The sequence below is a fragment of the Osmerus mordax genome, chromosome 1 (genome assembly GCF_038355195.1).
Source record: "Osmerus mordax isolate fOsmMor3 chromosome 1, fOsmMor3.pri, whole genome shotgun sequence".
Taxonomy (NCBI): Eukaryota; Metazoa; Chordata; class Actinopteri; order Osmeriformes; family Osmeridae; genus Osmerus; species Osmerus mordax.
In genome coordinates, this window is record NC_090050.1 from 25,562,765 (window position 1) to 25,580,264 (window position 17,500).

Genomic DNA, 17,500 nt, shown 5'->3' on the forward strand with positions numbered 1-17,500 from the left:
ACACACAAACACACTACACACACACAAACACACACAAACACACACAAACACACACAAACACACACTACACACACAAACACACTACACACACACAAACACACACAAACACACTACACACACACAAACACACACAAACACACTACACACACACACACACACACAAACACACACACCGGGAGGGGGGGTGGAGGGGGCTTCATTTGCAGCCCAAGGCAGCACATCCTTTTTTAACTTGCTGTCGATTTATCTAGATGGCAACCATTAGGATCCCTGATTACTACAATTTGGTCTTTTATCTCCCTGCTGTTGGTCTGTGTGTGTGAGAGTGTGTGTGTTACGCCTACTACGTCCTTGTGACAGTGTGTGAGTGTGTGTGTGTGTGTTTACTTACTCCACGTAGTAGGTACCGTACTGAGGGTCGTCTATCTCCTCCCAGCCGTAGGGCAGCTCTGTGGACAGAGGAAGTCACTTACTGTTCTCTCTCACACACACACACTAGAGCCCGACCGATAAATGATTTTTAAGGCCGATACCGCTACAAATATTTGGTGATTTAAAAATCCGATATTCCAATATCGGCCGATATAAAAAAATATTTTAAAAATCCAGAAACGCGTAACAAAACAAACTTATTTCCCTAACAGTAGTTATTTGTAATTTACATTTAGTCACTTTTAGCAGAAGTTCTTATCCAGAGCGACTAAGTACAGGGACATTCCCCGAGGCAAGTAGGGTTAAGTACCTTGCCCAAGGACACAACGTCATCGACATGGCCGGGAATCGAACCGGCAACCTTCTGATTAATAGCCCGATTCCCTAACTGCTCAGCCATCTGACTCCTGTTATTGTTTCCTCACTAAAATAATATGTTAATGCAGTTTCTGATAAATAAAATGTATAAAAATACTAACTTAAGACATGAAACTTAAAGTCCTTACAGTACAAAAACACACACACACACAACAAAAAAAAGATATTCATTTATCGGCCATTATAAATGCCGATACCGATAGTTTGGAAAATGCCCAAAATTGGCCGATATATCGGTCGGGCTCTAACACACACATGCTAAAGCACTAACACACAGTAAAAAACACATGCTAAAACACTCACTCACACTCTCTGGACATGCTAATACAGGGCTGTAGGCTCACACGTCTGGGACCCCGGAACATGTATTACGCATTGTGTCATTTCAAGCATGTGTGCACACAGGACCATGAATAAGTGATGAGAGGTGCATGTGTGGGGTGTGTTTGTGAGTAAGTGATGAGAGGTGCATGTGTGGGGTGTGTTTGTGAGTAAGTGATGAGAGGTGCATGTGTGTGGTGTGTTTGTGAGTAAGTGATGAGAGGTGCATGTGTGGGGTGTGTTTGTGAGTAAGTGATGAGAGGTGCATGTGTGGGGTGTGTTTGTGAGTAAGTGATGAGAGGTGCATGTGTGGGGTGTGTTTGTGAGTAAGTGATGAGAGGTGCATGTGTGGGGTGTGTTTGTGAGTAAGTGATGAGAGGTGCATGTGTGTGGTGTGTGTGTGAGTAAGTGATGAGAGGTGCATGTGTGGGGTGTGTTTGTGAGTAAGTGATGAGAGGTGCATGTGTGTGGTGTGTTTGTGAGTAAGTGATGAGAGGTGCATGTGTGGGGTGTGTGTGTGAGTAAGTGATGAGAGGTGCATGTGTGTGGTGTGTTTGTGAGTAAGTGATGAGAGGTGCATGTGTGGGGTGTGTTTGTGAGTAAGTGATGAGAGGTGCATGTGTGTGGTGTGTTTGTGAGTAAGTGATGAGAGGTGCATGTGTGTGGTGTGTTTGTGAGTAAGTGATGAGAGGTGCATGTGTGGGGTGTGTTTGTGAGTAAGTGATGAGAGGTGCATGTGTGGGGTGTGTTTGTGAGTAAGTGATGAGAGGTGCATGTGTGGGGTGTGTTTGTGAGTAAGTGATGAGAGGTGCATGTGTGGGGTGTGTTTGTGAGTAAGTGATGAGAGGTGCATGTGTGTGGTGTGTTTGTGAGTAAGTGATGAGAGGTGCATGTGTGTGGTGTGTTTGTGAGTAAGTGATGAGAGGTGCATGTGTGTGGTGTGTGTGTGAGTAAGTGATGAGAGGTGCATGTGTGGGGTGTGTTTGTGAGTAAGTGATGAGAGGTGCATGTGTGGGGTGTGTTTGTGAGTAAGTGATGAGAGGTGCATGTGTGTGGTGTGTTTGTGAGTAAGTGATGAGAGGTGCATGTGTGGGGTGTGTTTGTGAGTAAGTGATGAGAGGTGCATGTGTGTGGTGTGTTTGTGAGTAAGTGATGAGAGGTGCATGTGTGTGGTGTGTTTGTGAGTAAGTGTGTGTTGTGTGTGTGATGTGTGAAGTTATGACCTGAATGCTGGAGCAGAGGAGAGCAGGTGCATGAGGTAATCCCATATGTGTGAAGTGCTTCTGCATTGTGTGCGTGTGGTACTGTATGTGTGTGTGTGTGTGGTATGTGTGTGTGGAAGGCCTACCTCCATCCTCACACTTCTCAGGGGGCTTGGCCTTCTTGGCCAGACGAGGATCCAGCCATGTGGTGGTCTTACTGTTATGACTGCAGAGGAGAGGAGAGTGGAGGAGAGGTGGAGGAGAGGGGAGGAGAGGTGGAGGAGAGGGGAGGAGAGGTGGAGGGGGGGAGAGGGGAGGAGAGGTGGATGGGAGGAGAGATGGAGGGAAGGAGAGGGGGAGGGGAGGAGAGGTGGAGGGAAGGAGAGGGGGAGGGGAGGAGAGGTGGAGGGTAGGAGAGGTGGAGGAAAGGGGAGGAGAGGTGAAGGGAAGGAGAGGGGGAGGGGAGGAGAGGGGGAGGGGAGGTGGAGGAGAGGTGGAGTAGAGGTGGAGGGGAGGTGGAGGAGAGTTGGAGGGAAGGAGAGGGGGAGGGGAGGAGAGGAGAGGGGAGGAGAGGTGGAGGAGAGGTGGAGGGGAGGAGAGGTGGATGGAAGGCGAGGGGGAGGGGAGGAGAGGTGGAGGGGAGGAGAGGTGGAGGAGAGGTGGAGGGGAGGAGAGTTACAGTACAGAAGCCATAGTTACAAGTGTCTATGAAGTAGCCAGTCTGTAAACAGAACTTACTCTATGAAGTACACCATGCCAGTCTCAGTGTAGGCCATCTCCCAGTTGAGCGGCAGGGGCTCCAGGCTGTCGTCTCTGGGTAAAGAGCTCCACACACGGACCTCCATTCCTCCGCTGGACTGAGTGTAGCTGGGAGCAGCCTTCCTCCACCCCGACGAGCCCGCTTTGAGATCTACAGAGGAGGAGGGGGGGAGGACAGACAGAACGAGAGGGAGGGGTGGAGAGACAGAAAGAGAGGGAAGGGTGGAAGGAGAGAGAACGAGAGGGAGGGGTGGAGAGACAGAAAGAGAGGGAAGGGTGGAAGGAGAGAGAACGAGAGGGAGGGGTGGAGAGACAGAAAGAGAGGGAAGGGTGGAAGGAGAGAGAACGAGAGGGAGGGGTGGAGAGACAGAAAGAGAGGGAAGGGTGGAAGGAGAGAGAACGAGAGGGAGGGGTGGAGAGACAGAAAGAGAGGGAAGGGTGGAAGGAGAGAGAACGAGAGGGAGGGGTGGAGAGACAGAAAGAGAGGGAAGGGTGGAAGGAGAGAGAACGAGAGGGAGGGGTGGAGAGACAGAAAGAGAGGGAAGGGTGGAAGGAGAGAGAACGAGAGGGAGGGGTGGAGAGACAGAAAGAGAGGGAAGGGTGGAAGGAGAGAGAACGAGAGGGAGGGGTGGAGAGACAGAAAGAGAGGGAAGGGTGGAAGGAGAGAGAACGAGAGGGAGGGGTGGAGAGACAGAAAGAGAGGGAAGGAGGAAGAGATAGAAAGAGAGATAGATGGATAGAGACAGAGAGCAGAAGGTTAGTCTGCATGCTCCCCTCCAGCCTCCTGCTGGGGGGGGGGGGGGGGGGGGGCTACAGGATTTGCATGTAAGAGATGGTCTGAGTATCAGTGTGTGTTTGTAGGTGGTTGTGTGTGTAGATGTGTTGATCGTGTTTGTCAGGGGAGAGTTATTTATTTGCATATGCCCTGTGTGTGACGTGCCCTGTGTGTGTGTGCCCTGTGTGTGACGTGCCCTGTGTGTGTGTGTGCCCTGTGTGTGACGTGCCCTGTGTGTGTGTGTGCCCTGTGTGTGTGTGTGCCCTGTGTGTGTGTGTGCCCTGTGTGTGACGTGCCCTGTGTGTGTGTGTGCCCTGTGTGTGTGTGCCCTGTGTGTGTGCCCTGTGTGTGTGCCCTGTGTGTGTGTGCCCTGTGTGTGTGTGTGCCCTGTGTGTGTGTGTGCCCTGTGTGTGTGTGTGCCCTGTGTGTGTGTGCCCTGTGTGTGTGCCCTGTGTGTGTGTGTGCCCTGTGTGTGTGTGTGCCCTGTGTGTGACGTGCATGTGCCCTGTGTGTGTGTGCCCTGTGTGTGTGTGCCCTGTGTGTGTGTGCCCTGTGTGTGTGTGCCCTGTGTGTGACGTGCATGTGCCCTGTGTGTGTGCCCTGTGTGTGTGCCCTGTGTGTGTGCCCTGTGTGTGTGTGCCCTGTGTGCGTGTGCCCTGTGTGTGCCCTGTGTGTGTGTGTGCCCTGTGTGTGTGTGCCCTGTGTGTGACGTGCATGTGCCATGTGTGCCCTGTGTGTGTGTGTGTGCCTTGTGTGTGTGTGTGCCCTGTGTGTGTGTGTGCCTTGTGTGTGTGTGTGTGTGTGTGCCCTGTGTGTGTGTGTGTGTGCCCTGTGTGTGTGTGCCCTGTGTGTGTGTGCCCTGTGTGTGTGTGTGCCTTGTGTGTGTGTGTGTGTGTGTCTCCACACGTGGATTCTGAACACTCCCATTTAGACACTCAGGCCCTCATGTACGTACATTTGTAAACGTAGTGTTATCAGCGCCATGGCCAACCCGCAGAAAGCGCACGCTATGATACTTCCGTTTACGTCGTATTTACCAACCCTGCAGTTCATCGGGTAATCAGCGCCTTTCTCCGCTCACTATACCGTACATTGCGAGCATTTAAACGCGCGATTGAATGGGTCTCCTTCTCTCTTTCTATCATGGATCAGCCACCAAAGTCAAAACAGCAAAAACAGAGATTTGGTGATAACGAAGTTGATGTGCTTGTTCATGAGGTAACAGCGAATTTGAATATTATACAAGGCCGGAATTCCACACCGACACAAAAACTGTAATATTGCATGGCTGCTTAATCTGTAACGTGTAATGATTTTGTGTTCACTCAACTGAAAAAGTGTGATCCTTGTGGCAAAAATCCTTTCAGCTCGTTGCATATGTCTTCGTCTTGCTCGGCCTGCTGCCATTTCACCAGGAAGCATATGCGAGGAACCCCGCATCCTGGTTTACACCTGCTTTTAACCCTCGTGCTGCCTTCGGGTCACATGACCCAAAGGTTCATAACGAACCATCGTTGTGTTTACCCAATTTTACCCAATACAAAAACAAATAAAAATAATTTTCTTTTAACCTTCGCAATGTGGGGGGTCTGAGACAGCCCAACGGTTAAAAGAAAATGCTTCACTTTGTTTTTGTATGCGGTAAAGTTGTCGCAATACGACGGTGGGTCACAATGACCCGAAGATAACACAAGGGTTAAGAGGCGCAGAATTTTCACCGCTAACTAGAGGGGCGCTTTCACGGGCGGTTTTTGTACATACCGTGGAATACATAATTAGGCGCACTTTACACATCCCCTCCCATCTCTTTATGGGAAACTCCCACTTTCCCCTTGACCCTCCCGTGAATCCATATGCATGACACGGTAAAAGCGCAATTTGCCATTATCAGTTCCTGCGACAGGCAGTCTGCGCTTTTACCTCAATGCGGCATGTTTGTACATACCTCGCCATGCTTTTAAGCACACGTTGCGAAACAAATACGCCTGAAGTGGGCGCAAAAGCGTTAGTACATGAGGCCCTCAGAGAACTCTGGGTAACAGTACCACACACACCCACACTATGCTATGCTAACATATGCTATGCTAACATCTGCTAAGCTAACTTCTATGTGCTATGCTGACATCACCAAACAGCATGAGAGATGACACAGCCTCGTGCTAAAACACACGTGCTCTCAGCTGGGTATTTTACTGATTGTGCGGTTCATTTCTACACACATCAAATGAAAAGCTGGATGCATCCACACTGCTGCACAGCAGGCTGTCAGTATGTGGAGAAACTATTTGGCATTGGCTCCGTAAAATGTCAGCGTAGTGAGAGCATGGCGTGAGGCTCACAGCCTGCAGGCTGGGAGGCCTCGCTAAACAGACCCAGAAAACAGAGGCTCTTGAAACCAAACTGGGTTGTGATGATTAGAATGTGATTTGGCAGGCTGGTGTGTGTTGGAGGAGGCAGGCTGGTGTGTGTTGGAGGAGGCAGGCTGGTGTGTGTTGCAGGAGGCAGGCTGGTGTGTGTTGCAGGAGGCAGGCTGGTGTGTGTTGGAGGAGGCAGGCTGGTGTGTGTTGGAGGAGGCAGGCTGGTGTGTGTTGCAGGAGGCAGGCTGGTGTGTGTTGCAGGAGGCAGGCTGGTGTGTGTTGCAGGAGGCAGGCTGGTGTGTGTTGCAGGAGGCAGGCTGGTGTGTGTTGCAGGAGGCAGGCTGGTGTGTGTTGCAGGAGGCAGGCTGGTGTGTGTTGCAGGAGGCAGGCTGGTGTGTGTTGCAGGAGGCAGGCTGGTGTGTGTTGGAGGAGGCAGGCTGGTGTGTGTTGCAGGAGGCAGGCTGGTGTGTGTTGCAGGAGGCAGGCTGGTGTGTGTTGCAGGAGGCAGGCTGGTGTGTGTTGGAGGAGGCAGGCTGGTGTGTGTTGCAGGAGGCAGGCTGGTGTGTGTTGGAGGAGGCAGGCTGGTGTGTGTTGCAGGAGGCAGGCTGGTGTGTGTTGGAGGAGGCAGGCTGGTGTGTGTTGGAGGAGGCAGGCTGGTGTGTGTTGCAGGAGGCAGGCTGGTGTGTGTTGGAGGAGGCAGGCTGGTGTGTGTTGCAGGAGGCAGGCTGGTGTGTGTTGCAGGAGGCAGGCTGGTGTGTGTTGGAGGAGGCAGGCTGGTGTGTGTTGGAGGAGGCAGGCTGGTGTGTGTTGCAGGAGGCAGGCTGGGGTGTGGTGCAGGAGGCAGGCTGGTGTGTGTTGGAGGAGGCAGGCTGGTGTGTGTTGCAGGATGAGGAGTCACATCACCAGATATAGATATCTATGGGGGGGAGGGGGGGGGGGAGGGAGGGGGGGGGGGGAGAGGGGGAAGGGAAAGGGGAGGAAGGAACTGCAGTCTGTCTGACATTCAGAAAATCAAAACTGCACATTCAGGTGGGTTACACTTCATCCACTTCAGACAGTGAAAAAGTTCTGGAAGTTTTCTGTAGGTCGTCTGACATCCAAGTGTGGTGGATTGCTAGTCTGACAATAAACACATGGCTGAGCACAGACACACACACTCACTCACTCACTCACTCACACAAACACACACACTTTTCAAATGTGTACGGGTGCTGTCACGGCTGCAGTCTTGTTAACACGTCAGAGCCCTGAGGAGAACTGAGGTCGGACAGGGAGGGGGAGGAGAAAGATGGGGGCTAATCGTCTCCAGGTCTGGTGAGGACCCACGTCCTTGAAAATATCCAGGACAGGGAAGTACCTTGGAGAGAGGGCAAGTTGTGATTGATCACGCGAGCACACACAGACTGTCCTTCCAGCTTCAAGGTGACCAGTGATACAGAAGAGTAAGTTTTATATTGAGCGAGTTGTGTGTTTTGGAAGCACAGGGCCTCTAGTTGCTGTGGTTACACCCAGAGGGATTTTGTTGATTGTGTGTGTTTGTCTGTGTGTCTGTCTGCGTGTGTGTGTGTGTGACTGACCAGGCAGGCCGTTAGCCAGTGGGGGTCTCTCGTCCTCGTCCTCTTCCTCGGGGACGACGCTGTCCTTCCTGTCCATCTTGCTGACGGAGGTGGTGCGCTTCCTCTGCACCTCCCCCCCGAAGTCCTCGTCAAACAGAACCTGGTCCACCAGATCCGGCTGCAGCAGCACCGGCTCAGCAGGGGGCTTGGGCGTCCCGTAGTAGTTACCTGGGGGAGGGGGGGTGAGGGAGGGAGAAGGAAGAGAGAGATGGGGGGGAGGGAGAGAGATGGGGGGAGGAGAGAGAGCAGATGGTTAGCTGACAAGTACATGTTCACCTCCACCTGGAGAACCCGGGAGAACAAACGACACCACTGTACTGACGCCCCCCCCCCCCCCCCACACACACATACACACACACACACACATACAAAATCACCCAGCAGCAGCCAATTACACTGATCATTGAACACAGCATTTAACAATCAGTGAGAAGCTTCAGGATGAAGCAAAACCTTGTGGTACAGAGGTAATAGCAAGGAGGGGGAGGGGGGGGGGGGAGGTTGGGGAGGAGGGAGAACTTTATTAAATAATTTGCTCATTTAATTCTGGGGCTGATCAATCCTTGACTGACTCAATTTATGCATCGAAAAAGTAATTATTCAACCTTCATTAGGGCGATGAATTATGTGCAGACTAATTTGCATGCTAGACCAAAGCTAATGTGTATTTATTTGCTAAAAATATTGTCATCTGACGCGTTTATGCAGCGCTATCAAATTATGTTTTGGCAATTTTTCATTTTTAAGGTCAATTATTTATTTTGCTTTAGAAAAAAATGGAATCCACAGAGCAGATTCAGTTCAAGCATAACTCATAAGAAGCTTAATTAAAGAATAAGGATAGATGCCACAGGGAAATATAGAGCTTTCCAGCAAATTAATTACTCCCTATAAACTTGATCTCGTTTTCATTTGAGCCAACTTGGTAAATGGGACTGTGATATTACAAGCCTCTGGGGCTAACGCTTCCCGACGAGGCTAACGCTTCCCAGACAGGGCTAACGCTTCCCCGAAGAGGCTAACGCTTTCCCGACGAGGCTAACGCCTCCCGACGAGGCTAACGCTTCCCCGAAGAGGCTAACGCTTCCCCGACGAGGCTAACGCTTCCCCGACGAGGCTAACGCTTCCCCGACGAGGCTAACGCTTCCCAGACAGGGCTAACGCTTCCCCGAAGAGGCTAACGCTTTCCCGACGAGGCTAACGCCTCCCGACGAGGCTAACGCTTCCCCGAAGAGGCTAACGCTTCCCCGACGAGGCTAACGCTTCCCCGACGAGGCTAACGCTTCCCCGACGAGGCTAACGCCTCCCCGACGAGGCTAACGCTTCCCGACGAGGCTAACGCCTCCCCGAAGAGGCTAACGCCTCTCGACGAGGCTAACGCTTCCCGACGAGGCTAACGCCTCCCCGACGAGGCTAACGCTTCCCGACGAGGCTAACGCCTCCCCGAAGAGGCTAACTGATTTCACAGAAGTCATTGCAAGAATCACTCTCCGTCCTCACGGTCTTGCAAGACCGTTCTCTCAAGACGCTTGGCAAGAACGTTCTTCTCAAGAACACACTACGTTCTTAGCTCTTCTCAAGATTCAGTTACGGTCTTTAGCGTTCTTCTCAAGAACACAGGTACGTTCTTCGCGTTCTTCTCAAGAACACGGGTACGTTCTTCACGTTCTTCAGATAAACAGCTATTCTTCCTTTTCGTCTTGTTTTAACATCTCAAATTGGAAATAGTGATTGTCTTGTTTTAACATCTCAAATTGGAAATAGTGATTGTACATTTTTTATCATTTTACTGACTCTATTCTTTGAATCTGGTTCAGCAAAATGAAGGAATCTTATTTCAAGAAATTTTGTTTAATTCATTCATTAGCTGTGGTCGACATCGGGTGTGTTCGACTTCATGCGGCTCCGCTTGGCGGCTGACTTGAAGCAGTGCATGCCGGTTCAAATTTTTGTCCGATCTGAGATGGCGCCGACGCCACATCACTGTGACGTGTGACATCAAAGTGAGAGCGATTCGAGAGCAGCCGGCTGGGTCAGCCAGTGCATCTTCTCCAGAGCAACTGCAGGAGCTCTGATGGTGACACAGCTATTACATGATTGGTCAGACTCACACACAACAACATTGACCTGTGTTTTGTGTTTATTCTGACATCTTCAGTTTCGCTAATGTTCAAATCCGGACCAAACAGTAGGCAACATTTTAATTAAATATTTGCCTTTATTGACATACTGCAATAATATTGTTGAAGAAAGTGTTTTAGTCCGTCTCTTCCCTAACGGAGACTAAGTTTAGTTGAGTTCTGGTTGTATTATGAATCTGCCGATTGGAGAGAGTTTAACACAGGCGTAGCCCAAGACACAAAATAACCAATTACAGTGCACTGGTTCATGCGAATTGTAATGCAAAAAGTTTACATTCTATTGCGACAAGTTCGTAAGCAAACAGCACTTGATCGTCCATCATGAATTAGAATTTTATTTATTTAAAGGTCCCATGACATGCTGTTTTTGGATGCTTTTATATAGGCCTTAGTGGTCCCCTAATACTGTATCAGAAGTCTCTTTCCCGAAATTCAGCCTTGGTGCAGAATTACAGCCATTACGAGCAGTCCCACAATGAGCTTTCCTCAGAACGTGCTGTTTTGGTGTCTGTAGCTTGAAATGCTAATGAGGAGCGGAGGGGCGGCACCATGCGCTAATGTTTACAATGGATGTATCGCAATGGCTGTAGCCCCGTTGCTGTAAGATGCCTCGAATTTGCCCATTCTCATCTGATAACCCTGGTTTGCAGAGGTACACACTCAGTCATTTCAATGAGGGGAAAGGCGGATATCGCGCGCACCATAACACCAACAGCAGAACGGTTATCCAAATAACAAAGTGTACAACACTCACGTTACAGCATGTGTATTCACACACATACTTGATGCTATCTACCTTTCCATTAGCGACAGTAACTCAGCTGTTAGCTGCAGAGCTAATGTTACAGCCACATTCTAAGGGTAGCAAGCTAGGTAACCATATACAGTAAAGCTACAAAATGATATAGCGTTAGTTAACTTACTTGTCCGAGGTTAGTAGCTGGACGAAGGAGAGTTAGTACTGATCCAGAATTTAATTTCAACAAGGCCAGTTTTGTATTAGCTCAAGTTGAGGAAACAGTCGTGGCTGAAGTGTTTGGCGCAGACATACAAAACAAATGCGCCTACAACAGAAGTTGTGTAGGCGCATTTCCAGAGAAAATAAAATTAAGATACTGGGTCTTCAGAGGCTCGGATGAAGGAACTGTAAAAAGATTTTAGTTTTCCTTTGTACATCCAAACTGAGCAAATGTAATGCTTCGTTCGTTTGCAAGCCATGATGTCTCTCGAGGATAAAACACTTGCACGGTCGTAGCTCAGTTTCTTATGGGCGGGCCAGATTCTCTGGGCGGGCAAAGCAGAGAGAAGGGAGGTAACCTTCCTCCTTGTGACGTCACAAAGAGGAGATTTTCAAACAGAGCAATTGAGCTTTCATTTTCTGAAAGGCGGAGAAGAACACCCAGGGCTTGGTTTACACCGATCGAAAATTCTAGCCACTGGGGGACCAAAGGCAGGCTAGGGGAACTGTAATGTTAAATAACCTCCTAAAGTGAAGTTTTCATGTCATGTCACCTTTAAAGGGGCAGTGGCAGTGTACTCCCACTATTCAGTCTCTCTTCTCCTTACCCAGGGCCCCAGACCGGCTCTCTCTCTCTGGGCCTGTTCTCCTGACCCAGGGCTCAGACAGGACAGATGGTTGTCTGCTAGACTCGGGGCACTGGGACCTGGGTCTGGTCCTGGGGTCTATATATGTATATATGTGTCAGGCTCTGGGAGTTGGCCTGGGTATGGGCCTAGATAACAGAAGTGAGTGTGTAGGTATGTGTGAGTGTGTGCGTGTGTGTAGATGAGTGTGTGTATGTTTGTTTTTTGTGAGTATGTGTGTGTGCGTAGGTATGTGTGTTTGTGGAGGTTTGTGTGTAGGTATGTGTGTGTGTAGGTATGTGTGTGTGTAGGTATGTGTGTGTGTGTAGGTATGTGTGTGTGTGTAGGTGTGTGTGTGTGTAAGTGTGTGTGAGTGAGGTGGGGCTAGCTTCATGCTCGTTCCTGTCAGAAGCCCATCCAGGCGTACACACACGCAAACACTGTTAGCAAATGTTTAATAGGAACCAACGGTGATTTTCCACTCGATTAGCCTGTTCTAATAGCTGTTAGTGAACAATGATGATTAACCGAGGGCCCTGGAGGGAGCAGCAGGGTGTCATCCAGGAGGGAGCAGCGATGTTAACACGTCCTCCCAGAAGAGGTGCTGGAGTTGTGCTTCTGCTCCCCTGACAGCAGAGCTCCTCTGCTCATCTGACAGCAGAGAGCTCCTCTGCTCATCTGACAGCAGAGAGCTCCTCTGCTCATCTGACAGCAGAGAGCTCCTCTGCTCATCTGACAGCAGAGAGCTCCTCTGCTCATCTGACAGCAGAGAGCTCCTCTGCTCATCTGACAGCAGAGAGTTCCTCTGCTCATCTGACAGCAGAGAGCTCCTCTGCTCATCTGACAGCAGAGAGCTCCTCTGCTCATCTGACAGCAGAGAGCTCCTCTGCTCATCTGACAGCAGAGAGCTCCTCTGCTCATCTGACAGCAGAGAGTTCCTCTGCTCATCTGACAGCAGAGAGCTCCTCTGCTCATCTGACAGCAGAGAGCTCCTCTCTGGAGGGGAGGGGAGGGGAGAAGAGAAGAGAGGAGAAGAGGAGGAGGGGAGAGGAGGGGAGGGGAGAGGAGGGGAGAGGAGGAGAGCGGAAGGGGAGAGCGGAGGGGGAGAGGAGGGGAGGAGAGCGGAGGGGGAGAGGAGGGGAGGAGAGCGGAGGGGGAGAGGAGGGGAGGAGAGCGGAGGGGGAGACAACTCTGTACTGCTGACTCTGAGATCCTGTCCTCAGAACAGAACACAGGTTCACATTGCCCTCCAGAGAGCCTGCCAGCTGCACATCAGACCTGGGAGGCACGCACACAGACACACACACAGACCTACACGTACATCTAAACACAGACACACATGCACCCCCCACACACACACACGGATGCACAACCACACACACACACACACGCATGCAAGCATAGTTGCAGATGCAGACACCAACCAAGCTCTGTTAGTGAGAGCACTGCTTCCTCTGCCCCTCCCTCCCTTCTTTCTCTCTCTCCTCTCTCTCCCTCCTCTCTCTCCCTCCTCTCTCTCTCTTCCTGTCCTCTTCAGTGAATCACTCAGAAAGTGTTCTTACTGCAGCCCAGGCAGAACATCATAACAGCTGGACGGAATGTTAATGTGTGTGTGTGTTGCTTTGTCTGTGTGAGTGTTAATGTGTGTGTGTGTTGCTTTTCTGTGTGAGTGTTAATGTGTGTGTGTTGCTTTGTCTGTGTGAGTGTAAATGTGTGTGTGTGCAACAGACTGACCAAAGCAAACAGCCACACTGTTTTTTTTACTGTAGCACAAATAAACCAACAACCACACACACACGGGCGCACAGACAGACAGACCCACACACACAGAGACACACACGCACACACAGAGACACACACGCACACACAGAGACACACACGCACACACAGAGACACACAGAAACATAGACAGACACACACAGCTCTCACCATCGTAGGTTCCACTCTCCAGAAGCAGTCCGCTCTCCTCCAGGATCCTGAAGTCTCCCACACTGATGAAGCTGTAGTCCACCCCCGGCGCCTCCCCATCCCTGGGCAGCCTGGTGGTACCTGACACACAGTTTACCCTCTTTAGTTTGTTTGTGTTGAAACATATCAATTACTAAATCATGTCCTCAGAAAACATGCCCTCCCCTGCCTTGTCGACATCAGGAGAGCATCTTCCCATGCAGCTGCTGTGCTGCAGTTCTTAGGGAGAGAGAACAGTGCAGTATATAGCATCAAGACAAAGTCTAATGAGGATGAACCGGGCTCAGAGACAGCTCTCTCTCTCTCAACTGTCTTTCAAACCTTCCTTTCTTTTACCCCAATCAACTCGTTTCCAATAACATGGTTCAGTTACATGTGTTTTCAAACAGGAGGTTGGGGGAGGGATCCTTGTTGTAGGGTGGTACACAGGCAGAATACAGTCAGCAGTTAATTGGATGTGTTCAAGCTTTCTACAGGAACACAATGGCTCCCTGCCTAGTCACACACAGAGAGAGAAAGATGGAGCGGGAGAGAGTGTGTGAAAGAGGGAGGGAGGGTTAGAGAAAGAGGATGAAACAGAGAGATGGAGAGAGAGCACTCAGGGAGAGACTAAGCAAAGTGTCTCTTCAGGGAGAGGAAGTTCTGCTGGGACTGAGTGTGACCCGGGGGTCTCTCTCCTCCTCTTTGTCCTCGGTGCAGATCTTAAGAGCCAGCTGCAGGTCTTTGTACCCTCCTCCAGAGAACACGCACTGCTCGACACGCACTGTTAGCCAGCTCTCAGCCAGGACCCTCCCCTACATCCCTCTCTCCCTCTCTGGAGGACAAACGAGGACAGGACCCTCCCCTACATCCCTCTCTCCCTCTCTGGAGGACAAACGAGAGAGATATATATGACGTACTATACATGAGAGGTAAGCAGTTTAAATAAAATGTCAGACTTGAAACGGTGGACATGACCTGAGACTGCAGCCAGAGGAGGAGAGAAGTGTCTGACCAACATTTCAGTCTCCGTACCGATACCAGTGACATTTCACGGTACTTGATACCACGGTACTTGTCACCTACAATATCTAAGGCTGTGGCCTACTTATGACAACAACAGAACATGAATACAATCACAATGCATGTAGGCCTGAAGGCAGAACATGTGTGGAGACTGTGTAGGCCTGAAGGCAGAGAGTGGAGACTGTGTAGGCCTGAAGGCAGAACATGTGTGGAGACTGTGTAGGCCTGAAGGCAGAACATGAGTGGAGACTGTGTAGGCCTGAAGGCAGAACATGTGTGGAGACTGTGTAGGCCTGAAGGCAGAACATGTGTGGAGACTGTGTAGGCCTGAAGGCAGAACATGAGTGGAGACTGTGTAGGCCTGAAGGCAGAACATGTGTGGACTTAGTGGAGACATGAAGCTAACTCAGCAGAGGACTTAACAGTATAGCTCAAATATATAAATCTTGTCTTGAACATCATTCATAAGAAGTAGAAATAGTGGATTCAACACACCTGAGGTCCTTAAAATGTTGGTCGCGCTACAAGCACAAAACGTAAATATACATCTCAAACTCCAAAACACAAATTTCTGCAAACGATGTCATCTACAAGGCTAAAATCGAATCTCGCGACTTTTCAGGGCCACCAGCGACTGGTAAAAAAAATAAAATAATTGAACGCATGTGCTTGTCAGCATCCGACTCTGTATGACTACCCGAGTACAGGGGTGTGTGTGTGTTCTTACAGGGGATGGTGTGCAGGTACAGGGTGTGTGTGTGTTCTTACAGGGGATGGTGTGCAGGTACAGGGTGTGTGTGTGTTCTTACAGGGGATGGTGCGCAGGTACAGGGTGTGTGTGTGTTCTTACAGGGGATGGTGTGCAGGTACAGGGTGTGTGTTCTTACAGGGGATGGTGTGCAGGTACAGGGTGTGTGTGTGTTCTTACAGGGGATGGTGCGCAGGTACAGGGTGTGTGTGTGTACTTACAGGGGATGGTGTGCAGGTACAGGGTGTGTGTGTGTGTTCTTACAGGGGATGGTGTGCAGGTACAGGGTGTGTGTGTGTTCTTACAGGGGATGGCGTGCAGGTACAGGGTGTGTGTTCTTACAGGGGATGGTGCGCAGGTACAGGGTGTGTGTGTGTGTACTTACAGGAGATGGTGTGCAGGTACAGGGTGTGTGTGTGTTCTTACAGGGGATGGTGTGCAGGTACAGGGTGTGTGTGTGTTCTTACAGGGGATGGTGTGCAGGTACAGGGTGTGTGTGTGTTCTTACAGGGGATGGTGCGCAGGTACAGGGTGTGTGTGTGTACTTACAGGGGACGGTGTGCAGGTACAGGGTGTGTGTTTCTTACAGGGGATGGTGTGCAGGTGCAGGGTGTGTGTGTGTTCTTACAGGGGATGGTGCGCAGGTACAGGGTGTGTGTGTGTACTTACAGGAGATGGTGTGCAGGTACAGGGTGTGTGTGTGTTCTTACAGGGGATGGTGTGCAGGTACAGGGGTGTGTGTGTGTTCTTACAGGGGATGGTGTGCAGGTACAGGGTGTGTGTGTGTACTTACAGGGGATGGTGCGCAGGTACAGGTTGTCTCTGATGACCTGCTGCAGCTTGTGGTCTAGAGATCCTTTCTGGAACTGCAGACTGAGGTAGTGACGCAGGTCAGCGTTCAACACCTTCCCTGAGGAGGGGGGCAGGGGGAGAGAGAGAGGGGGGGGGGAGAGAGAGGGGGGGGGAGAGGGAGAGAGAGGGGGGGAAAGGGGGAGAGAAAGAGAGGGGGGAGAGGGAGAGAGAGGGGGGGAAGGGGGAGAGAGAGGGGGGGAAGGGGGAGAGAGGGGCACAGAGAGATTCAGTACATGTTCCAGACTCCTGTCCCTACAGTGTCACTGCTCTCCAGGCCTGAAGTCTACATCACAGTTACACTCAAGTCATGTGCGAATAATTAGTACGTATAGCAGATGATCAAGTACTGGAAGTGCAGAGGGGAGGGGGAGGGTGTGGAGGGGGAGGGGGGGAGGGGAGGAGGATTCAGTCAGTACAGCTGGAGTGTCAAGATTGTCCCAGACAACCTGAAGTCTTCTCAACACTGCAGGTCTAGTCCCAGAGGTCTGGAGTAGAACAGACACAGTTCACACAAAGTTCTGGAGAAGAAGACTTGAAGTCTTGCTGAGAGAGAGAGGGAGAGAGACAGAGAGAGGGAGAGAGACAGAGAGAGGGAGAGAGATAGAGAGAGGGAGAGAGACAGAGAGAGGGAGAAAGATAGAGAGAGACAGAGAGACAGAGAGAGAGAGAGATAGATAATGAAAAGAGACAGAGAGAATGAGGAAGAAGGAAAAGAGAGAGGATATATGTGATGTTGTGTGAGTGCTCTCAGATGCAGCATGTCTGGGTCAAGCACTGGTCCAGAGTGCATGCCATGTAGGCTAAGACCTTACCCCAGGGGCCTTGGTTACCCTAGCCTCTCCTGTCCTCCCCTCTCTCTCCCTTACATTTCCTCTCTCTCTTCACTATCACTGTCTAAATAAAGGGAATTATACTGCACCTCCTCTCCCCTCCCTCTCTTACCCCTCCCCCTCCCCCTCCAGACTGTTGAAGACATCTCTCTCAGTGTGAGTAACTATGATGGTGTCAGCAGCTATAACTGCTGCTGGGTTCAAACAGCCTGCCTGCTGTCATGAGGCTGCAGGGAGCGATGGAGTAACCAGCCATGACAAACCCTCCCTCCATCCCCTCTACCCTCCCTCCATCCCCTCTACCCTCCCTCTACCCTCCTTCTACCCTCCATCCCTCCCTCTACCCTCCCTCCATCCCCTCTACCTCCCTCTACCCTCCTTCTACCCTCCCTCCATCCCTCCCTCTAACCCTCCCTCCATCCTCCCTCTACCCTCCCTCTACCCTCCCTCTACCCTCCATCCCCCCTCCATCCTCCCTCTACCCTCCATCTACCCTCCCTCCTCCCCTCCCTCTACCCTCCCTCCATCCCCT

The 17,500-nt window shown here is 50.9% G+C and overlaps 1 protein-coding gene across 3 annotated transcripts in view; it reads right to left on the reverse strand.

Moving 5' to 3' along the window:
• The window catches only part of LOC136946464 (membrane-associated guanylate kinase, WW and PDZ domain-containing protein 3), an 83,390-nt gene that overhangs the window by 22,660 nt on the left and 43,230 nt on the right, over positions 1 to 17,500 (reverse strand). For all 3 annotated transcript variants that reach the window (XM_067240818.1, XM_067240811.1, XM_067240827.1), the window contains exons 2-7: positions 16,080 to 16,196; positions 13,495 to 13,614; positions 7,802 to 8,008; positions 3,072 to 3,243; positions 2,480 to 2,559; positions 392 to 449 (exon numbers count right to left, since the gene is read on the reverse strand). In XM_067240818.1, the coding sequence (XP_067096919.1) occupies positions 392 to 449; positions 2,480 to 2,559; positions 3,072 to 3,243; positions 7,802 to 8,008; positions 13,495 to 13,614; positions 16,080 to 16,196 (754 nt within the window). The remainder of the gene's footprint in view (positions 1 to 391; positions 450 to 2,479; positions 2,560 to 3,071; positions 3,244 to 7,801; positions 8,009 to 13,494; positions 13,615 to 16,079; positions 16,197 to 17,500) is intronic.